Source organism: Falco peregrinus, chromosome 6 (genome assembly GCF_023634155.1).
Source record: "Falco peregrinus isolate bFalPer1 chromosome 6, bFalPer1.pri, whole genome shotgun sequence".
Classification (NCBI taxonomy): Eukaryota; Metazoa; Chordata; class Aves; order Falconiformes; family Falconidae; genus Falco; species Falco peregrinus.
The window spans coordinates 38,529,170-38,553,511 of record NC_073726.1 but is presented as its reverse complement, the minus strand read 5'-3'; the positions used below and the strand labels follow the sequence as shown (position 1 = coordinate 38,553,511).

At 42.9% G+C, this 24,342-nt stretch overlaps 1 protein-coding gene across 1 annotated transcript in view; it reads left to right on the top strand.

Moving 5' to 3' along the window:
* Nucleotides 1-24,342, top strand: part of RASSF3 (Ras association domain family member 3) — a 111,831-nt gene continuing 87,489 nt past the window's right edge. Inside the window, exon 1 of the mRNA XM_055808353.1 lies at nucleotides 1-280. Within this exon, the coding sequence (XP_055664328.1) occupies nucleotides 16-280 (265 nt within the window). The 5' untranslated portion in view covers nucleotides 1-15. The remainder of the gene's footprint in view (nucleotides 281-24,342) is intronic.

Below are 24,342 nucleotides of genomic sequence, written 5' to 3'. Positions count from 1 at the left end.
CGGCCGGCGCTCCGCATGGCGGCGGCCCCGGGCGACAAGCGGGGGAAGCCGCCGCGGGGCCCGGCGACGTTCCCACAGCCGGACGCGCCCGCCGGCGTCTCGGGCCCCGCCGCGCACGGCGGCCGCCGCCGCCCGGCCCCGCCGCGGCCCCGCCACGTCCGCACCATCTTCGAGGCGCCGCCGCCGCCGCTCCCGCCGCACCGCTTCGGGCCGGCGGCGGCGGGAACGTGGTGCGACCTCTGCTGCCGCTTCGTCCTCTCGCAGGGCCTGCGCTGCGCGGGTGAGCGCCCCGGCGGGCCCGCCCGCGGCCTCTGCCGGGACACGGGCGGCGGGCGGGCGGGCGCCGGTGCCGGGGAGCCGGGAGGTCCCGGGTCGCGCAGAACCGAGGGTCGTGCGGCTCGCGGGGCGAGGCCGGCTGTCCGCCACCCGCTGGGAGCGCGTCCCTCGCCCGGCGCCGGCGGGAGCCGCCGGTCCCTCCGCGAAGCGTTGGAGCGTGAGGGCTGGGCGCTGCGGGACCCTCGTGCTGCGCGGCCGGGTGACCGCGGGGTGACCGCGGGGCGACAACAGGGTGACCGCGGGGTGACAGCGCGGCACGATCCAGGGACAAGCGCTCCGCCTGCGCCCGTCGGGCAGGTAGCCCTGTGCCAGGGGGTGGGGGCGGCGCCGCTCCGAAGGGCTCCGGTGGGCTCCCACCCCCGGCAGGAGCCACAGCGCCTTCTCCCCGGTCCTGCAGGCAGGAGGAGACGGCGGGCTGCGTCTTGGAGCATCGCACGTCCCATGGACACACCACGTACGTGTCCGTCCGTCCCTGGGCTCTGGCTCACAGTAGGCAAAGGTGCATTTTCCTTTCCCTGTGTAGAAAACAACTGCGCTGCTTTCCAGCCCTATGGTTACTGCCACTGTACTTTAAAAGTGTGTTAAGTGTACGGCAGTGTATCTACAGTGACTTCATTCACCTGCTACCTCCAGTTCTTTATGGTAGGAGAACATACGCAATGTTGTGCTGATGAAAAGCCATCTTTCGCCATCCCTTGGTTTGAAAAGCGTTGGGCCACGCCGCTGGGTGTCACGGTACCCCCGAGAGTGGCTGTGGTGCAGAGCCCTGCGGCCAAGCGCGCCTTTCAGGCTGCTCCTCACCCGTGGCAGCCGTGCGGCTGCGCTTTGGGGGACAATCTCACACTGTCCCTGGTGGAGCAAGGCGTTAAGGTGTGTGCGCTGCTTTGCATGTACGTCATTGGGCCTTTGTTTAACAGGTGATGTGTGACACTCAAGGCAGGACAGAAAGGTCAGTCTTTCCCTATTGCTTTGCTGTGGCTTAAGGAGATGTAATAACCTTGTACTGTCCTCTGCTGAGATACAAAATTCCTGCTATGATCTAGTGTTCTCACAGTTATGCTCACTTTCAGTAGCTCTTTTTTTACAGTTACTCTTGGAATGGAAATACTTTGGCTGTGAAAATAAAATGTATTTTATTTATCATTTAAGTTAGTGCACCGCTTGCTCTGACAAGAGTGTATAGTGCGCTGATGTAAAAATAAACCTTAAAAAGAGTATTTTTTCTTTTATGAGCAGATGCTCCATGGCAAGAACTTCAAGTGTCACGTAGGATTGTATAGCTCCCAGGAACGTTTTCTCAGAATGATTACAGCTTACAATGCTTTTCCTTCTCCTCCATGACAAACTCAATTTTTATGAGGCATAGTACTTCAAGATGCTCTCTTTAATTGCTGTTTAAGTAGCAGAGGAAGCATTCAGCATTTATGACCTAGCACGAATATAATATTTAAAAGCTGTTAAGTGCTATGGAGATGAAAGGAAACAATAGCTAAAGTGCACAAGGGCTGCTGCAAGAACCTCTGTTCTTTCCCAGTTTGCAGGCTCGCCAGCGGGCCGGCCTGATGAACAGATACGGCTGTGCCAGGACAGCACAGAGGCGTGAAGGAACGTGTGGCTGGCTGCCCTCCCGGCTCAGAGCTGCTAAATCCGCTCTGTGGTCAGACGTCAGTCTGCACCCATAGTCACAGTCTCTTCTGTGAGTAAGTGAATACAGAAGAAATAGATGTCCCCTGCTTTGGAAAGCCAGCAGACACAGCTGTGCTCAACATCTAAAGTGTGTCTAAACTGGTCTTGAAAGCTGCAGCAGATGAACCAGGACTACAGCTAAACTTGTGGCCACTGTGGTAACCTCTGTGAAAAACGCCATGATCTCCTTTGGGTATCCTTTGTGAAGCAGAGATTACAACTGAGATTAAAATTGCAAGTACCTCTCAAAGATTTTATTCTGCCTGGCAAGGTGTGACAGTGCCGAAAGGTTCCCAGATAACTGTGTTCTCCAGTGGCCACAAGTGGTAGGGACTTTCACATCAACTAAAACGCAAAACACAACAGCATCTTCCAGATGGTCCACTACTGATAAAGAGGGAGTTAGATACTAAATTGTTGTGATTCTGAGTCACAAAGACATAGATAATACATTTATTTGAATTACCCTGTTTAAGTATTGGTTGAAGTTAATTCTCACTAGATTGCTGTCCTCAGACAAGATCAGTCAGTCAGAGGTGGTGGATTTGGCGATAAGAATTAAAATGCATGAGAAATTCCCTCTGGGGCAGGGAAGCAGTCCAAGGGCATATCAAGGGAGTAATGCTAAAGTATTTAGGTGCAGACTTTTGTCTAAGAGAAAAGTTCAGTGACGTCTTCATGGGAGCGGGGATTTCCTTTGTGTGTCGCTGTGCTGCCTTCCCCACAAGGACGATACCCGAGCTGAGCTTCAGTAAAGGCTCAACTTTGCTTTCATCGTTTCACAGTGGGGCTGTGGTTGTCTTTGGGGTTTTGTACGCTCCTTGGTACACACCATAAAGTGAGGTGGGATCCTTGGAGTGAATTTTGTTTGTATTTCACAAGGCTGTTTTCAGGCTTCTGCTAAAAGGTGAAAAAATACTTTCATATAACTCAGGAAAGAAAGATCAGAATGAAAAAAAATTTCAAGGAGATAAACAATCATCTGTTTCAATGCAGTGCACAAGGTGCACATTATTCAAGCAACTTATTTCTTGAAAAAAAAATAAATATGGCATTGCTGATACTTCTGGACTTCAGCCCAGGAGGAAAGCCAAGTGTAATGAAATACTACAAAGCATCTTTTTCAGAAGTATCTGAGCTCTTGCTTTTGTTTTGGATTCCTTTTCAAGAAAGACTTAATTGGTTTAGCAGTCCAGAGTTGCGCTGCTATTCACCTTTTCACCTCTGTTATTTGGAGTAAAACCTGGTGATGCTGTGCCAATGCAGGATGCCATTGCCTGGCCTGGCTTCACTGCATAAAGTTGTTTGAAATGGAGGCAGTCAGGACTATTCTGGTTTATACCAATGAAATGACATACAGTAAAAAGTGTTTTTTTCTTTTCTAGCATTCTATTTTTCTTTTGATCTGATAGTGTTCTGAGTGAAATTTCTCAGTTTCTTACATCATATTGACGGTTTCATGGTGTGTAGCATTATGTAGTGTAGAGACCCTGGAGCTGTTGCATTGTTTCACTGTATCATTTGGCATTTGAAAAATGAGGCATTTCTTATGGTTTTAGATGAAAGGCAGTACTGCCAGGCTTTGGAATACAGTTTCGGAAAGATTTTACTTTCCCCATAGTCTGGTCAACAGATGGGGTGTACAAAGGTGGAGGGGGTGTGAAAGGAATTATTTTGTGGACTACTTGCTGTGGACCTCCTAGTTCATTTTTGTAACTTTCTTTTACCTTGCATTTGGACACTTTCATTTCTGATACACTTGGTCACTGAACCAAATAGAAATGCTGCTTGGCCTTTTCAGAAGTTTTGCTCTTCATTCAAAAGAATATAGAGAAGTTATAGATCCTACATGACTTTTGGTTCAAACTTTCTGAAGATATTTAAGCAGATGGTATTTATGCAGATAAATAACGTAAGCAGATATGGTATTTAGAAGTACTGTGGAAAACAGGTTGTCCCTTTCCAGTATTCTGTGGTGGGACTTGGTTGGGAATTCCTGGATGCTTTTATGCATGGAGATTCATTTACCCATGCATGTTAAAAGCATGACCTTGAAGAACTGATATTTATTACTCTTACCAACTGTACGTTGCCCATGCGACAACATATGCATTGGTGTGTGTATTGGGTTTATATGGCGAGGCTGGTGGGGCTGCGGGAGTGAAGACCAGCACGCTGTAATACTGTAAGGGGCTTGTGAAGCAAACAGAGCCTCACAAGTATGGGTTAAGTTGCCTGTAAAAAGTTGCCTGCTAAAGGAAACACCAGAATATTTCAGTTGGATTTCTGGTGGTTGGAGTCCTTTATAAAGGTGCAATCGATGGAGTCAGTGGGCGTCCTTTAATGCTAGCTGGAAGTGATGTCCCTCAGCCTGTTTCCTCCTTACCTATACTGTTACTTTCTATACCCGTGGCGTTACACCTGTAACGCTATCTGGGTGTAGTGTGACCCATGCACAGGCAGACACCCCAGTCCCGGCATAGCAGCCTCTCCGGTTGCAGGGTGCTCTGCAGAGGTGCAAAAGCCCATGGGTAAGACTGCAGGTGTCCCCTTCCTCTCAAATCTGCCGGGTGGTCATTTCTGCTTCATTCACTGAATCTTCTTGACACCTTTTTTACCCATTTCTCAGACTTTGTTTTTTGAGCGACCTTCCCTTGTGAAGTGTACAGCAGTTTCAGGGCCTATCAGGGCCTTCGGGGTTTTTCTCTGCTGAAATGGGTACTTTGATGGGGGCCTTGTTCAGTTTCTAATGTGGGTTTTTTTATATTGGCTCTGAATATTCAGTAGTTAACTCCTGCTTTGAGCACAGTTGAAGGACAGAGGGGTTACATTTTAATATGTGGTATAGCTCTCTTACTACAGGGCTTTTTAAGTATCTGTAAAAGCAAACAAAACCCAAAACAAAACCCCAAGCCCTTATCTCCTTAGAACAAATTAGGGTATGTTATCTAAATGCCTCCTAACTGTCAGGAGTGGTAAAGAAATAGATTCCCCCTTACAGAAGTGAGGGTAAAATGTGGAGCAAATGCACAGTGGTATTTTCCTTCAGAAAGATATTTTTTTGACATCAAATTTGTGTAACATACTTTTCCATGTTTTTAAAGAAGAGGATAAACATTGTCCACTGTCTCTGCAGTAGGAGTGTGTTTGTATTTAATCACATGTAATGAGGGGGTTAAGTTGCTAAAGCTGCTTCTAGAGTTACGACTTGAATTACCAAAACTGTTGGGGGTTGAAGGAGCCTCTGAAAGTTTTATCTGAAGAGTGAGAACCAGGGGGCAAATTAGAAATAGTAGTGGTGGAAACCTGCTTGCCTTTCTTGTTCTTTCTGCGGAGAGCTGCTCAACAATGCTCAGTTCCCAAAATTTTCTTTATTTTCTTTTAAATCCAAAATTACCAAATTTTCCCAGAATCCATAGGGGCTGGAGCAGCTTAAGGCAACAGGGTTTGGGTTGTGCTGGTGGAGCTCTGCTCAGAGAGAGCCCTGTTTTCCTCCCCGTTGGGTTTGCAGGAGTGGATGATCTGCTGCCCCAGCGAGGCTTTTGCTGGAGCTCCACAGGTCTGGTGGAGCTGGAGGCTGGCGTGCCTGGTGCAGGGAGGAAGGAAGAGGTGTGGAAATTGCCGGCAAGAAGCAGCTTTGATGGAGCTTGCTCTTCAAGAGTTAATGCGTGCTGTCTTCCTCAGTTTCTTTGCACCTCCAGGGGCATTTCTGTGGTCTCCTCAGCCACAGTGAGGCTCCCACTGCTGCAAAGCTGAGCCCTTTCCTCCCCCGTTTGGAGAGAACGGTAACCCCTCACTGAATTCCTTGGTTACTGTGTGTCTTGTTTTCTTGGCCGCTGACATTTCTCCTCCTGTGTGAGTCCCATCTCCCACCCCTAAGCCATATGCTGTCATACATAGAGGCTTTAACCCATTCTCTGAGCATCTTTTCCTTTGTTCTTGTTTTCACCATCTCATGAATGGTTAATTGTTAATTATGGTGTCCTTCAGAGTTTGGGTCTCAGACAGAACCCTAAGAGGCTACAGAGAATACAAGCAGTTGTTATTCAGTTTGCATAGTGGTGAAGAGAAAAGTTTAACAAATCACCCCATAATGTTCAGATGCTAACACTGAAAGGCTCTGAAAATGCTGCGTGGTTTTCCCTCTTGTCTTCCTCATGTGTTTTGGAGCCACTGTGTGGGGAGCTGCTGCAGAGGCTGTTGTGAGTGGGCAGGAACCCTCTCCTGATGTGGAGATACCCTGTGTTTCGTTTCACACACAGGGTGGAAGGAGGCCAGATGCCCTACGGCTTCGTTTTGAACAAGTAGGTATTTGAGAGCTGATACGGGAGTAGAAAGGAGTCTGCTAATGAGAAAGTGATAACACAGGTGTTTCTGCAGGCAGTGTTCATAACCTAGGATGTCTTCAAGATGTGTAATACAACATCAAAGCAATGATCTGTTTACAAAAAATGTTATCATAAAAATGTTGCCATTACCTGCCAGCGTGATGTTCTGCTTGCTGGAAAGCCTTGGGGAACCAAGCAGAAACTTGACCTTGTCAGGTGAAAGCTTTGGAGAGCTTGCTGTGTCTTGATGCCTGTTTCGTACAGTCCTACTGTACTCAAAGTTCAACAGAGAGTTAGCACTGCTTGGCCAGGAGTTTGAGGCATTGCGGGAAGCAACGATACAGGTGCCTTTTCAATTACATTGTGCCTGCATATTGTTTACGTATTGCTAGTATCTATGCTTGTAACACACTGGGGAAAAAGGTAAAGTTTTTACAGGGTAATGTATATTTTGATAAACTACTAGCATAGTTCATTGCTAAGGTTTTTCTTCCAACTGTTTTGCTGGGGTTTTTTAATCTGCTGTTAGCATTAGGAGCTTTCAACCACCCTAAGTCCATAATAGACAGTGAGCTTGTGCAGGAAGAAGCATCCCCTGCTCTGAAGTGCTAGGAGTGAAACAGACACAGGTGAAAGCACCCAGAGGTGAAGTGACTTTTTCAAGGTTACCCAGGAGGTCACTGGCCAAGCCAGCATTAGAGTTCAGCTCTCGTGCAGGAGCCATAGTCATCTCTTCCTTCTGTTGCTAAGCTGCACTGACTAGAAGCCTCCAGCCTGCTTGGAAGGATCTCTTTATCCAGTCAATGCAGGTCAGCAGTGTCCACAACAGAAAGAAAATAATGATTCTGGTTTTGGCCGGGTGGCTTTATGAGCTGCTAGACATGGCTGTTTTCTCCAGACCATACTGAGTACTGATGAATGCTTTTTTGATTTTGCTCAGTAAAGGAAGAGCACATCACATATAGTAGCTCGGGTACAACAGCCTGACAGTGAGTGTAGGAGCTTGGAAGAAAGCGTGAAAGGCTACAATGAAAGTTGAGCTCTGCAATATCTCTTTTCTGTATTTTTCTCTTAGACTCCAGTTCTAAATATTCATCTATTACCTAGTAGCTGCCATGGCTAAAGTAAGAAACATCTTACTCTTCTAAGAGAGAATAAATGTACAAGGTGCACCCTTGTTAATCTCAAGTGCAAACTGCACGTAATCACTCATACTACATGCAGATGTCTAAAGAAGGATGCTCACAGCTTTCTTGTACCCTAAAAATGATCAGGCAGCTTTTAATTTTAAGCAGACCAGATTAGGTTGAATAAACTTACTGTTTTAGCAATGTTTAACGCATATTTTTGCTTTTCCACCTCCATCTGATTTCCCTTAGTGATAATTCCATGCAAGCTCTCACTGAGAAGTCTATTAATTTTGGCACAAAGTCACCCAAAGCCCACAGGCAAGTTGGTCTGTTATTCGCTCAGTCAAGTCCTATGTGTCAAACCGTGTTATAAGGCACCTCAGTATCTTCTCTCCAGTTTTAGCCTTGAGTTTTATTTTCCCATACTCTGAAGCATAGCTCTGTGTGTGCAAAAGTAGTTTTCCTAAAGACTGTTCATTTTCCTGAGTTTCCTGTTACTAGTATAATATCTACTACATGGCTAAAATTAACACTAATGTGTTGTTATTTTCACATTGCACTACTATTGTCTGCATTTAGCTTTTTTAATTTATATTCAACTTCAGTTTCAATGCACAAACCCACCTACATACACGCAGTGAGCCTTAATGTGCATCACATTGTCCTGGCAGCAGTCTCCAGAAATTAGTCCATGAATCTTCCTGATGCTCTGCTGGATCAGCACACCAATGTCCTCTCCCACACACTCACTTCCATCACTGTACTGTGCTGGTCCTGTCTGCCCCTGCACAGTTCCAGCATCTGGAAAATAACATAAAGCAAATTAAAACAAATTTTACAGGTTGAAGTATTCAAAATGAAACAGGAAACAACTTACAGTACGAGGGATGATACTGAAAAGAATCAAGCAGAAATGTTACTGAAATACAGAGATACTCTTTTCCATGTAACAATGTAGGAAAATATTTAGTGATAGTGTAATATATTGTAGAGTGAAATAAGAAGCAACCAGGTGTGAACGAATGCACTTCAGTGCTGTGATTTTCTTCCTCAAAATCCAGGATGTGTTTCTTCAGAGCTATTGCTCAGAAGAAACCTTCCTGCTCCTTACTTATCAAAGGGAGAAATCCAGTTATTCCCCAATAGATAGCCTGTAGAAGAAGTAAGAAATTAATCTCAGAGTACCTTGAGACATGATTGATAGGCTGAATTTATGTATTTTATTTTGAATAAACAGCACTTAAGGCTTGAAGAAAATGAACCGAAACCCCGCTGTATTTGAGAGTGCTTCTGTGTGTTTATGTCACAGCTCTGAAATGAGACCTGCTGTTGTTGGTTGTCTGGGTTCCATCATTCTGGCTTCTGTCCTCCATCTCTAACAGAGATGACATACCTGAAAAACCTCAGGGATTTCCATGTAAGATGTCCTCAGCATGCCACAGAAAAGCCAGGATACCGCATTTTGCCCCTACTGCTGCTCAGACTGAGTGCTAAGAAGGACTGTTGCTCTCCTAGGCTCCAATCTGCTTTCCATGGTTTCACCAGAAACTGTGCAGGGCACAGTTCACCTCATGGATTTGGATGGGAATAAATATGCTGCCCAAGAGGCACTGGTCTTTCTCTGCTGACTGCAGAGGCAGCCATGACAACCAGTGCAGCTGCAGACATCTGTATTCAATTAGACGAAGCCCAGCTACCTGCTTGTACAGAGAGATTTCTGTAGGGCCATGAAAAAGTGTTGAAACTGCTCATGCTTGTTTAATACTCATTTGCTTCCTCTCCATTTTGGATGAGTTTCATCCAAATTTCATGCTGCTTTACTTTAAAAGTCATTCTAAACATAGGGAAGTGTCTGGACTAGCAGCATTTTTTTCAGAAAAAAATGTTGGATGGGAATTTCTAGAGATACAGATCTGGTAGTAGTAGAGTCTGATGTGCAGCAAGGTTTGGGTTGTGTGATCTTTTTACGGTATCTTTGTCTCTTGACACAACTGTCACCTGTGGTGCATTGTGTAAGGTTTTCAACATTTTTCCCCTTCTCTTTTGTCAGTTTTCTTTGCTTTCATATCACATTTATTACCTATCAGTGTATAAATTATCAGAAGCCTTGATAACAGACAACTGAACATGTGAAATACTTTTGATGCCACAGCTAGGAAGGTGTCTATGCAATTCTATTTTAACCTTATTTGTTTATCTGTAAAGTAATAGGTCATTAAATCTGATAACAAATGTGGTTTACATCAGTTTGACTACTACAGTTCTTCAATTTCCATCTTTCAAAGGGAGGCAAAGTTTTGGAAGTTGCAGATTGCCAATCACTGGTTAATTTTTAATCCCTTCTTTTTGTGTGTGTGCAGCTGCTGAGAATCAGAAGTTTTTTTAGAAAGCTCACAAATATAGCTGCTTATTTGGATTAGGGAGGGATGAACAGCTGAGCTGGGAATCGGAAGTATTATGCTACTTTTGCTGAACTAAGTTCAAATGCAGCAGTTTTTTGTTTCTTTACTTTTAGTAGTTGTATTGTGTTCTTTATAAGCTTCCTAGCAACTGCATAGCTTTGTCACACATGATGATGTTATACATTATATTTTAGTATGAAATCTGTGATACTGTGTCTTGACAGTGTCATGCAAATGCAGTAGCGCTCAAACCCAGTGAGGCAGGACCCCTCCCTCACTACTTGGATAAAACTGACACACAGCTGAACAGGGTTTAAGGAAAGTCACTGCTTCTGTTTATAATTTCTAGTTAAGTATGTTTCACACATTCAGTTCTGCCCAGTGCATAGGTACAGTGTTTCTCTGCATAACCCAGTTCTGGATTGCTAAAATCTTTTAGTCCATTTCAGATCTCTGTCAGGCAAAAAGTGGAGGGAAACAGTCCATGGAGGTCTGGAATTCTCTTCCTCCTTCTCTGGAAGTTTTAAGCTCCATCAATATGGAAAATATCCTTGTGAAGAATGGCTGGTGAACCTCTCCACACTGAACTCTGCCTGTCAGTGTGGCATATAGCATAGTGTCACATACTTATACTGTGACAGGTTGGAAAGACACCACTTTGTTTTCCAAGTACATTACTGTCTACAAAGAAAGCAAAAACTCATTTTCAGCCCAGCCAATAGGGACATTTGCTAATGCAGGCAAGCAGATATTCCTTAATACGTTTAGCTTTTCCTACACACAGTTCCCACTGTGGATAGGTGTGTGTGTATCTTTGTTCCTGAAAGCAGACTAAATGGAGAAGTTCCAGTTAAGTCAAAGCAAAAAAAATCCTTCGCTCATCCCAGTCATTTGCTACCTAGCAGTGGAAATGGCAGTAACTCCTCACTGAGGAAAAATGCTCTTCTGCCCTAGAGCAGAGAAAGTTCTGCATCTGCCCCCCATCTGGTACCACTGTCTCTTCCTCATAGTTAGCCTTCATTGTTATGGTATCTCAGCGCTGCTGCATTGCTCTAACAAATGCTTATTGGCAAAGAATTTGCTTTAAAACTGTATAAACTTGGCACACTCCAGGAGAATGTTCCCAGTCAGACACCGCTGGTTGTTTACGGTTCATTGTTTAAGAGTATGTAACCGCGAGGGTGGGTTTGGGTTGTTTGGTTTTCCCAGCTCGGGCAGTGGGCATAGGAGGGCTACGGCAAGGCAGCCGCTGTAGCTCTGTTCAGAGCTGCTCTGCCAGGCTCTGTATGTCAGGGTAGACATACAGTGATGTGTCTAAACCATTGGACCTTCCATGAGCACCCCTTTGCTTTCCAATGGTGCGCGCAGGTTTCCACATGGAAAGCGGGTTGTGGGACAGCTGCTGAGAGCAGTGTGATGTGGCCAGCTCTCCTGCCAAGGCAGTGACCTGCCACACATCCCAGCCTGTGGCTGGAGAGCATGGGCGCTGCACACATGAAGTCTGCGTGTGCTGTTTCTGCCCTCGGTGGAGGCCTGCTGAGAACTGACCTCTGCACCATGGCGGGGAGGCAGGAGGTCAGAGGCTGTCCACAGAGCAGAGGACAGCTGCTCACCTCCCTTCCCAGGCAGGTGGGACTGCAGCACGGGCAGCAGTCGCTCCCTCCCCTCCTCCAGCACCCTGCTTAGATGAGCAGAGTATGACCTGGGGGTTGAAAGCTGCTGCAGGGAAAAAGCCTTACATGGTTGTTTTTTTTCCTTAAAGGGAGGCAGGGATCAAGAGTGTGACTCTGCTCACGTTTCAGGACCTTCGGTACTCCTTGGAAAGCATTTCCATGCACTGTCTCTTGGTCAGTGTAGATTGAAAGGTACACAGGTAGCCCTGTGCAGTACCTTTTTAATACAGTGAATTCTTAAATTTAGTAATGCTGCAGTGTAATGTAAGCAGAGTTGCCTTAGGAGGGACTGTGTGAACTCTCCCTAGCCCAGCTGATGCAGCTGATGCGGGCTGACAGCGGTTCGTTGCTGTGCAGAGCACAGTGGCTCATATTCTAAAGATAACAGTTCAGGTTGAGAGGAAGCCCCATCATCATCACAGACCCCTCATCCGTGAACTGTGGGGGACAGGCTGTTGTCCATTAGCTCTACATTTTGACCTAATTAGGGCCTAGAGATGTGAAGTGATGAAGGAGTCATGAAACTACTGCAAAGCTAGCTAGCACTGCTGTTCGGTTCAGCTTGAATTGAGGTCCGTGTTCTCATCTGTATTAGCTGGTTTGTTGCATAGCGTAATTGTCAGATTCACTGAACTGACTCTTTTTGTATAGAATGAGTTCTGTTTGCCTTAAAGTAATATGCAACGTTTTGTGCTCTTGCCTATTTTTTGTTCCAGTAAGGCACTAAACACTGTAAGGTATAAACCTCCGCAGGTTTTTTTATTCTCATCTGCAAAGTCAGTTTACCTCTTTATATTGTTATATTCTGGTGTGGTTTACTGCATACTTTTTTTAAGCCTCATAAAATACCAGTATAACAAAAAGACTGTACCAGCATTTTCTGTTAAATGAAAAAAAAATATTCCTGCGCCCTTCATATACTGCTAAAGATCCATACCTATATGGATTCTTTATCAAATTATAAAACTAGTTGTCTTAACACACATATTCACTTGGTCTAAAATACTGTGGAGATTTTTTAATGCTACTTGGATTTTCATTCAATTTTTATATGTATACATTTAAAAAAAAATTATTGTTTGATTTGGTATTTGGCATATGTTCTTAAACATTCAGACCCACGCTGTTTCCTGAAAGAAGCGAGTTAGCTGTTGGGCCTTTAACTCTGCCCCTTGCGTGTGCTGAATTGGGTGACAGACCTCCTACTTGTGCTAAAACCGTCACTTTGCTACTAAATTCCTGCTGGTATGATGGGGTGGAGCTCAAACAAGAGACATGTCTGGCAGCCTGAGTCCTGCCTTCTGCTTTTTCATTGACACTGGCTGAAGAATTGTGGCAGATACAGTACAAATGGAAATGTTTATTTGTTTTCAGAGACATATTGACCAGAGGAAATGCAGTCTATCTAGCTTGGTCCTGAGAAGCAGCAGTATGTTAAAAATGTTGGATGTTTAAAATGGGGTTAAATACTTCACATATTTTAGCGTAGAAAAATACATTGTGAATTCTAGAAGAGTTATTAACTGCATGCTGTGAACGTAGCTGGTGTAACAAAGCCCATACTTTCTGTAGTTTAAAGGTTGGTATAAAAGGATCTTTGTTTTGTAATGACATTAGTCTTGATTTTCAGTGTTTTCTACAATTCAGATCTAGCAGAAGAAAAAAATCAAATAAAATGTGAGAAGCTGAAGAGAAACGGGGAAATAGTCAAGGAAATCATACTGAGCTTGGGAAATGGTTAAATAGTCTTGCTGTTAAAAAATGTATGTTAGAATTGGTGGTAAATGTCACAGGGTGCATATATTAGTTCATAGCATCTCTGGATTTACAATTTAGTATATATCATGTTTGAAGCATGTGTAGTCTTATCTACCTAGATGCTGTTAATTTCTTTGGATAGTGATGTTGATAGATGCTTGATTCTGAACTGAGCTGTGGCAGTGAGTGATTTGACTCTTACATTTGCCTTAAAATCCATTTAAGAGTGAAGTTGCATTTTTAACACCCTGTGTATCTATAGAAATCTCTGTTAAATTTACTGCTGAGAACCTTCATAAGAAGGTCTTTGAGAAACACTCTACAGAAAATCCTGTTGATTTAAATCAGGGAGTTTTGAAAGGGGACTTGTGTCTATCAGTTTTGGGGTTTATTTGTTTGCAGCCTAGCAAAGGTAGCTTGAGATGGAACAAATGAGCCCTTCAAAACCTTTCTATGGAAAACATGTCTTGTTTTAACATCACTGGAAACACAGTACCAGGTTAAGACTCTGAAGCATTGGTCTTTCTTTAGCCAAAGCATCTATTAATATAGCTGCTTCTTGTAATAACGAGGGAAGTCTGGAGCAGAGTGACGGAGAGGGAGGGGATTTAGGACTAACAGGTGGTCCTGAGACGTGCTGGCTGACGCTGAGCTCAGAGCGAGCACGCTCCGTGTGGGTATTCATGGTCTTTCCTCTCTCTGCCTGAATACATGTGTCTGTTGTTCCTGGTGTAGCTGTGGAGCCCGTTCAGCTATGGCAATAAGAAATGACTTGAGCAAATCCATCAGGAGGATAGCACGTTTTTTTTATTGGTTTCCTAAATCATTGAGCAGTTCAAGGAGAAGGACAGTAAAACTTCTCTGGAAGTCTGCTGGTAAGTCTGCTGCTATGTTTCTTTAGACTTTTTTTCCTGCTAAAAAGAAATTAAAAGGGCAAAAATAATTTATTTCCATTCATCTGGTTAACTTCTCCAGGCCAGCATTGTTTGCGTTTTTCCATTCTCTGAGGCTCATTAAGCAAAACTGTAAAAATATTCTGGAAATGCAATAGAAGGTTCATTAGGCTTGCTCACATGAAGAATGCTCTTGCAGCTGTATAATTTATTAATAATCATGTCAATGATATTTGGTGTCTTGTTTTTGTAGACCTTTTTTCTCTCTTAGGTATGTATATAGAAGCTCTAATATGACTTGAATACACGCCAGAAAATTATTTGGAATTGCCTTAACCTGTTAATTGATCTAGAAGGCTGTGAGAAGATTGAACTGACTAAAGACCTTAACTCATTGTACCAGTTTTCACAGGAAGTGATGAGCAGTTTAGAGAGGGCTTGTGTTCAACAGTGATGCACTGTCCTTCACTTCCATTTTATCAGCTGAAATGCAGTACCGCTCAGCTCTCCAGTTAGTGAAAGGCATTGCTTCTAACGATAGCTCAGTGCTCTGATCCTTGTCCAGTTCTTGCAGAGAAGCGTTTGCACCTCTCAGACTAGCATTCTCATAAACACCCTTAAAGCCCAAAGACTGTTTTGTCCCTTTAGCGTGGTCTGTTAAAGCTGGGGCCGAGGCAAATTCTCAGGGCTTTGGAGGAACTTGCACTGCCATAGCTTAGGAAGCTGAGTTCTTTCTGTTCTTCTTAAAGGACTAATTGTACAAGATCGGTTTTCTTTTGATGAGGACTCTGTTGACCAAAATGGTGAACTTGTCAATTCTGCAAGTATTGCAACATTAAGAACATAATTTTTATGGGATGGGATTTGGGTCAGTTCTGCAGTTGAGCAATTTAGTATTGTGCTTCATGTAACAGATTTGTGACTCTGAGAGGGGAAGGACAAGTTATGCCATCTGAGATCTGTGTTGGGCCACATGTCTAAATGGTGTGTGACTTCTTCCCATGTGAAGGAGTCCATGGATTTCAAATATCCAGAGGGAAATCCTAGCTCACTGAAGTCTGTGGCAAAACATCCTTTGACTAAAACTAGAACTTTGATTAACTTCTCTTTCAATATTGGTAATCTCAAATCCCCCCTAATACATCAAATCATCCTGAGTCCTCATAACACATCAGATAATTCCTGCATCTCGTTTGTTACTGTGAAAGCATAAGTGGCTAAAAAGTATCAATAAATGTTATTGAGAGCTTTAATTGCTGGCCATTGCACATATGTGAAAGTGTTACATGCCAGTTATCTTTTCCCTCAGAACTACAAAAGAATATTGCATCCATGACTTGTAACAAGAAACAATGTGAACTTTGCTTTAAAAATAACACTTCTTTGTGTTTTTTCTCCCATATCTTTCTACATCCTGTGGTTTGAGTAAGATTTGCCTTTCTACCATGATTTTAATGTATGTGTTAGCATTTCTTTTGAACTGAATTTGTGAATAGTGTCAAAAGTGCCCTACGTGTCCTTTTCTACCTGTACAATGAGATGATTATAACCAAATGGTGGTTTTGGTGGAAATGTGACATTTTAGCAGAAGGTTGCATCCAAGCAGAAAAAATCTCAGTGTAAAAATTCTCATAACTGTACAGAAGCCAGTCTCATTGAATAAATCTGTAATAAACAGGAAGCTGAAGCCCTGGTGCTCCTCTCACAGGGGAAGGGGTACAGCTCCTGTTTGCACCAGTGATTACTGTTTAGTCTTTACAGAGAGAGCAAGTGGCATGAAACCTTAGCTACACTGAAGTCCATGAACATTTCTGCCTTTTTCTTGAGTGGCCAGAATTTTCCTTGGGTTCTTAAGGAATTACCAGATTACTCACATGCTTCCTTAACTCTGAAACACTACATTTTGGTTACTCTTAACCAAGTTACTCCTTCTATCCTTCTGAGAGAGTTCCCCAACGCATAAGCCTAGTCTGAGCAGTACTAACCATATAGCTACCTTGTTACACAAAGAGGTTTACCCTCACCTCCAGCATACTAGAGTTTTCAACTTTATCTCTGCCTCTGTCTTTCTGCCAGATTGCTTCCAGTATTGGCACTAACAGAATTTTTTTTGCATGGGTCATCCAGGATGAGCCAGCAGAACAATTCTGCATCACTAGGCTTCTTCCACAGCTGAATAAACCAGCTGATAATTAAAGCTTTCAATAATACTCATAGTTTTTAGCAATTTATGCTTTAAAAAATAAAATAAATGTTTTAACAACAACAAAAGAGAAACTTTCACGATTTGGACATGTTAAGAAGGGCAGAGATTATGTTCTCTAATATGCTTTGTCATAGGTTTTGTGTGATATCATTCAGCATTTGAACCAAGAGATGGGCACTGCGCCTCTGTATAGTACTCTCAGAGTTGTTGCTCTTGTTCAGCTTCTGTCACCCTGTGTCTCAGGATGCCTTGTCCTCTCTGCCTGACCCAGAAACAAAATCTGCCACAGACAAAATCGGTTTTTAAGTATGACAATGAATTTAGAACTGTTGTAGGTAACTGTGTTCAGAAAGTTGCATTTGGTGCAATTTTAGAAAGAGTTATCAAAGCATAATTAGGTTGCTGTTCCTAAAAATTGTTAGTTTTCCAACATGTCCTTGGAGGGATACTTTGGGATTGTTGGCCACGGTCTATTGCCTACAGCTAACATGCTACTTCCTAAATTTGAAGGGTGCTCTTCAGTAACTGGTTTTGATTAAATTACTTACTGGAGGACTAAACGAATACCTTAGACATGTTTCAGAATATTACTAAATGTAGCTGATAATGTTTTAAGTGCATTTAGTTCCATCAAGGGTACCTAACATTTTATAAGAGGCTTAAGCTGAGGGATGCATTATTTAGGGTTCTGGAGCCTTTATTTCTTTGAAATGCATTTGGATTTTTTGCTACAACATCTTCATAGAATTTGCGTTGACATGGAGGGGTATTTAAACACAAAGAAATTGAAAAAGAAGTATTATAGAGGGCCATGATAAGACTATAGAAAGCAATGATCAAAAAAATCATAATGGACAAGTAGCTCCTATTTTCTCTGTCTTATAGCAGAGGAATAAGGTGAGGGGTGACAAATGTACAGCAGATAAAAGGAAATATTTTTTTTATTTTTTATTCAGCATATAATTAAATTGTAGAACTCGATTACTAGAGGATGCTGCTGAGGTCAGGAATGTAACAAGATTTAAAGAGGGTCTGGAAGAATAAGAATATTGAATATTATGACAATTGAAGCTACAAGAAGATCTTTGAAAGAGACATAAATCTTCTTGCTTCAGGGTTTAAGCTAATTTTTAACAATTAAGGATTAGTTTGAGATAATTTTGTGGCTCAGATCCCACAGCTGTTACTGTTTCTTGCAGTTTCTTCCTAAGCAACTAATGCTCACCCCTGGCAGAGATGATCTTACGATCTGCATTGATTTAAACCTTTATGATATTTTTCAGGCTTATAAAGGAGAAAAACAGATTTTAGACCTGTTCAGAAAAGCATCCTATAATATTCTGTGAAAAATATGAAAAGCACAATGCTTGCTGTCATTTTTTGTACTTTGACAAAACTGCCCTAGGCACAAACCCTGCTTGTTCTGAAGCCATTATAATAAATACAACAAATTCAGTTAGTCTGAGGTGGGCAATTTTGTGTAGTTGTGTTTCTTGCCAAATCCTCCTGGCTCATGAAGAGCTTTATTCTCAGCTCTTGGCTGGGGAGGGTTCCCATCAGTTGGAGCTACTGTCGTACCAGGTGCATTGGAAGGCTCTTTCAGAGGGCAGGAAGTGAGAAGTTATTGACCAAATCTTAAACTGTGTTTCACACAGCCTGAAGCTGATTTTTACCCTTCATTGTTGGTTGGGGGTTTTTGCAACTTTTCTGCTCTAGTGTCTTGCCCTTTTAGTCCTTCTCTAACAGTAAAGTTAGTATTTTTATTGATTTGGAAGGATTTTTGGTCATAATGGTCAAGCGTTCACTATAAAATCCTATTTATGTAAGAATATGTGTTACCCAAAGTAAATGGAAACCTGAACAGATATATGGTGATACCCCTTAAATTTGCAGCCTTCTGAAAGAATTAACATACAAAGGTTTAACTGATCAGACAAAGAGAAAAGTCAGCCTTTGAAATCTCTCTTCAATATATCCAGCTGACAAAATAAATCTATGTCACATATGGGAAGGGAGAACATAATTTTAGTGTGATATGTCAATATAGCATGGCTTAGTTTAAAATATTTGTAAATTCATTTCTGATTTTCATATTTGGCCAGCTAATATATATGGCTTATGCTGTAAACACCTGTGTCCTTATGTGACCTCTTTAACCAGGTTATTCTGAGAATAGTTTGGGTATGTAGAGGTAGCATACCTAGCATTTGTGAGACTACACACCAGGGAAATGAATGAACAGGTAATTCACTGTATTTCTGTGTTTTTGTCAAAACCCCGTCGGTTAAAGCCACTGCTTCCCTTGCTCTCTCAGGTCAGTGGCATGTCACATCTCTGTGGTCCCTGTAGTCAGGTCCGTGTCTCCTGCATGGGTACCTGCAACTGTCCAGTGAGCATCTATAGGTCTCATGTGTTTTTAGTAAAAAAAAATGTTCACCTGGCCATCCCCACAGGTCACTGAGGCCCCAGTTCTCTTCTGCAGATCAGCTGTGCTGTGCATAGGAGCAGTGCTCTGTGGTGTGACGGGCACGTCAGGCCAAGCGAGGCACGCAGAGCTTGCAGAGGGGTGCTCAGGAAGGCGTCCATCTCTGCGAGTGATGGAGAGTTTTTGCCCAATACAGATGATAAATGGAGTGTAGGGACATTTGGGAACTGTGGCTTTGGAGCATTCGAGCTCACATGGGTGGACAAGATGGTTGCTTCCAAAGGAATATCATCTGAAGGATTAATTAGCTGTGTTTGGGAGAGGAAGCAGAAGGACACTGTCTCGATGGAAGCCAGCCTGGATGTAAATCACTTTTATTTAAACTTGATGTCATATCAGACAAGGTGAGCTTATGACTGCACATTGATGTTCTGGAGTGTGGATGCAGCAACCCGAGGTTGTACCTCACTAGGACCTGCAGGAGTGGGTAACCAAGACTTGTGATTCAGCTTTTTCAGACTGCTGTATCTGTTTATTTCCTGACCATCTAGTTCATGGCTACGATTTATATTGTGCTGGAGATGGGTAGGATACTGCAGCAAATTGGAAGAAGGTAGGAGATGGTGGCCTTTTACCATCAGACCACAAATACAGGTTTTCCGCCTGCATTAAGACTGGGCACAGTCCTTTCAGTTCATATTTGTTCATCTGCTTCGGACATTTCAGCACATTTGCTTTGAATGTTCTTAATCATCAATTAATAGCCTGTGTCCAGTGTTCATTTAAGATCACATAGATTATTAATGGAAGTGTGCCATTTAAAGATCCTTTGTGTGGTGAAAGCATGATTTTAGTTTCCACTTTCCTTTTCAAAAACATCTCTATATGTGCTTTTCCTGTGTCTTTTCATTTTAAGTATATATATATATGTTTTTGTTTGGGGTTTTTTTGGTATGATTTGCTTAAAAGGGCACTTACCTAGTTCTAGAGGAAGCTGTTCTGGCATCTGTAATAAAAAATTATTTATTAACAAAATTAATAAGAAGATGGGTGTGGGGTGTCAGTTTCAACAGGTCATCAGTGTAGTTTAAAGTTAATTGTAGAAGGCTGTAGAAGAAACACATCATATTGAATGACTGGGCAGTAAACCATAATTCAGTGTTGATAAATGCAAACTAAATCATATGGGGAAAACGCTGGCTGCACTTCTAGAGCAGTGGCTTAAATTTCACTTTTATCACTTGGAAAACAGAATTAATCATGTGGATGGTTCTCTGAAGAGACTCTTCTCAATGTTCAAGGTAAAAGGGAACTGAGTATATAGAGGTATTAGGAAAGAAATAAAGTGAAAACCCAGAAAACTGTGCTGTGCCCACATGTCATATGAAGCAGCTTGGTCACCATGCCCTCTTAAAGAGGGTATAGTAATATTTGAAGATACAAGAGAAGATTTTGGGTTATCAAAGAAATTAGTAAACTCCTGCAGACCAGGGCTTTTCCTCTTGGTAAGAGGCGGCTTTAAGAGAATATGCTTCTGTACCAATAAGAACAGCACACAGAATTGAAAACAGCATAGTTATTTAGCATTTCTCATAGTGTAGAAGTCAGGGCCATACCATGAAATGGCCAAACCAGGGGCTTAAAACAAGCTACTCTTTCACATACATACGCGTGCATGTAATTCAGCTGTGGAACTGGTTGACACAGGGTGTTTATGAGACTAGGAGTACAAATGTATTCAAGAATGGATTAGAGAAATTTGTGGAGGAAAGAGACATCAAGGGATATTAAATAAACAGATGCAGATACAGCCTCTGGCTCATTTGTTCAAGTTGCAGATTGCTAGAGAGTAGAAAGGCATAAGGGGAAATATCACTCAAAATTCACTTTTTTTCTCATACATGTTCCCCAAGCATCTGGTGGCAGGTTCTTCCCAAGACAGGCTACTGGCCTAGGTAGATCTTTGGTCTAACCTGGTCCATCTGTTTTTGTGTTTTTCAGGGGCAATACTGATAAAGGCCAGGGAATATGAAAGCTTGACTCGCTATTGTTGATTTCTGTGTAATTCTCCACCCATTAAATAACTGTTTAGTTTTTCTGTTATTTCTGGGTCTGTATTTTTCCAAGGGAGACGCATTCTGTGTCTGGATAATCCATGGTGTGTTTTTCGCTGTAGTGGTTATCATTCATGGCTCTTACCAGTCATGTGGCTTTTGCAAATTGCATCATGTGTTGTTTTATCGCATTTCTCAGATAATTAGATGAGGCAAACGTGGCATTCCACTAAATTCCTTTTTCCTTGGCTCTACCAGTTTTAAATGAGACAAGACAAATCTCTTTGGCTACTCTGCCTCCCTTCCAAAGGAAATCCTGATTTGTACCTGGAGAGTTATTAAGATTTTCATAAGCCTATGATAAAAGTAAGAAAAAAAATATGTTCAGAGACTGAACTTCATCTCACGGGCCCAGTCACTGCTTGGATGAGAATTACTGAAGTGTATGTCCATAACACGTGAGAGATGTCAGTATCATCAGGAATTGCTGTTACACCCAATGCCTATAGTGGGCTTGTGTCTTCTGAAGTACTTTGGAAGATTTAATTTTACTTTCTGTTTTTCTGCTGCCACAGTTCTTGTTTCCTTTGTCAATGTCAAGCAATAGCAGTTGGGAGATGCTGTTTCTCTCCACTGCCTCCCTTTGTTGCCCTGGGAGCTCGTAGGAAGACAAGGGAGGAAAAAGAGGACAACCAACTGTATGCATTAAACTAAACATCTCTGCAGCTCATCTGCTTCAAGGTCCACTCTCAGGGTGGGAGTGATGACCTATAGCATCTGAAATAAAAGCTGTGGACTGGTCATTTATGAAGAGGAACATTAATAAATTAGCAGTGTGGAATTACCTGTTTTGAAGAGATAATGTAACATTAGAGCCTGATATGTAAACAGACTGAGCCTGGATACAGCATAAAAAAAAAAAAAAAAAAAAAGTGATCAGAATTGAGCTGTACTCAGTGCTAGAAGTGATCTGCACAAGCACAACTCTTTTTGTATTAAGCTTCATTTAATTTGATGAGTTTGATTCAACTTTTATTTTTTAATTTCACATTTAAACGTAACAGTCTGCAGGTTTTGTTTGGCAGAAAGTTCAAGTTTTTGAACTTCGGGTATAATTGCTGGTTTTATCTCCCCTGATAGAGTGATCATTGATCCTTCAGCAGCAATTCAGAGCGAACTCCCAATGTTGTGGCCAAGTAAAACAGGTAAATCAGGTCTCTTCTGAGCTCTCAAGAGTGCTTTTCTATAATCCACCCCCTCCCTAAACTGCTGGTGGTGTCTCTTGTCTGCTATTAATTTCAGCAAGAAGAGGGAGTTTATTAACTCAGGAACTCACAGCTCAGCAGCGCAGGCGGCTGGACCTAAACCACACTTTTCTTTCCAGTTCTTACTTTTTGGTCAGGTTTCTTCTAAAGGAAAACCAAAAGGAAGAGCTGATTTTTGAGTTAACTTCATGCTGGCTGTTTCGGGGGTTCAGCAATAGAGGGCACTAGAGTAAGCGCTTTCAAAAGCAGTACGCGTGTGAGTTCTGCACACCGGAGGAGAGGTACTGGGCGGCTTTGGTTGTCTTTTGGGTTTTGTTTGTTTGTTTGTTTGTTTTTTAATCTGGAAGGGGTTTTCTACCCGTTTGATTAGGTTTTTAACGTTGGAAAGGGGGTAACAGTCAGAGCAAGTGGAAGTCCCAAAATACCAGCATGACACATGGTAGAACTGCGTAGATGCTGTGGACCAGTTTTTGACTTTTTAAACAGAAGTCCTTCTGTTACTTTCTGTCACACTTGCAGTGCAGAAATGTATGCAGCCATGTGTTTCTCAGCCAAGTGTTTAATGAATGTAAAATCTGATGCCTTTAATTCTGTCACAGGTGGTTTTTAAGTGCATTTTTTGAAACTACCGCAAAAGCGACATCAGGCGTGAGAAGCTGGTGCACCCAGGTCCCCATCCTCGTTCAGGCTCTGTTCCCTCAGAGGCTGGGAATTCAGTATGTGCTCTAAGCTGCTGCATTTTGTGGTTTCTATATGAAAACTTAATTTGATTAAAAGACAACCTGAGCTGCTTTTAAGTGATTGGTAGAACGTACTGAGTCCAGTGGATTAGGTTGGTAGTTAGTGTCCAAATGCCTGTGGGCAGTTTTGTCAGAGGAAAGGGCCTGTAGCTTCCATTTTATCATGGCAACCACTCTGCTGCCACGTTGCTGCTGCAAGCGTAACTCAGTGCAATGCCACAGCTTCTCTCCGGCTGCTTGACCTTATGGAGCAGGTGGGAAAAGGTGGAGAGAAGCAACCAGCACTTGTTGGGCAGCTGCTGGTGTCTGTCCCTCTGCCTGCTTCCAGACCAGCTCTGGGGGCTCTGTGGCTCAGTGCAAGGCTGTGAGCCGGGTGCTGGCTAGGGGCTTGGCCCTGTGCTCTTCCCCTGTGCTGCTCAGCGTTTGTAGAGATACCTAATGCCTACTGCAGTCTGACACGAAGAAGCATAAAAGGAGCAGTTACTAGTTCTATAGAAAATCACATGTAAATAAATTATTGTAAGTTGCTTTCCAGGGCAAGTCTAATCTTGGACTTTATCTACAGGGCACTTTTTTCTTTTTGTGGCATAACTTCACTGTGGTTTTTTAACATCAGAAATGGAGAATAAGGTTTATTTTGTGTTCCAGGAATGTAATCCTTCTGCTTTTGAACTGAAGAAGAGATACAGCTGCTTTGTGGTACCTTGGTTTGGTCACTGCCACACATGGTCAGTAAAGTCTGTCACTGTCCAGGTCCATCAGATTTTCACTGTTGTTTTCTCCCGTGAGCCTGTATGGGTGCATGGTTTGCTGTGTCAGCAGTACAGAAGTGCTCTCTGAATCTATCATGAAAGGACAGACAAGGTAATACATCAAGATATCAGCTGAGTTCTGTCTCTAATCCCTTGTTTGAAGTTACTGCACAGAGGAATTTGGCCTCCCTGCCCCTGTCTGGTGTGGAGAAGCAGGAGCTGCAGGCTCTGTCTGCTGGCTGGAACACGCAGTTGTCTCTGAGTTCTGCCCTCTGGAAAGGTGCTAGCGGGAGCTGAGCACTTTGTCATTCCCTTCACGTTTGCTGTGAAGTATGAGTATGATTTGCTAGTCTTTGCATTTATTAACAGGTTGAGTATTACCAGGTCTTGCCATTCTCTTGTGTGGAGCTTTGGAAGACAGTAGGAATTGCAGTGCTACAGGGTGTTTAAAAAAATCTACTAAATCTTAAGGTTATCTTAAGGTTTTTGGCAGGGTGTGACAGTGTCCCTAGAAGGGGACCCCAGGCAACTAGCCAGGTACATGGGGAGGGGAAGCTCGCTTGACTGAAACCCCCCTTGCTGGGTTTCATCAGTTCATGTTTGGTCTCAAAGCTCAGGGCATAAGGCATGTTATCAGCCTGAGGAGCTTGTTTCTCAAAGTGTGCATTGCAATTCAGACCATTTTTTTGGAAGG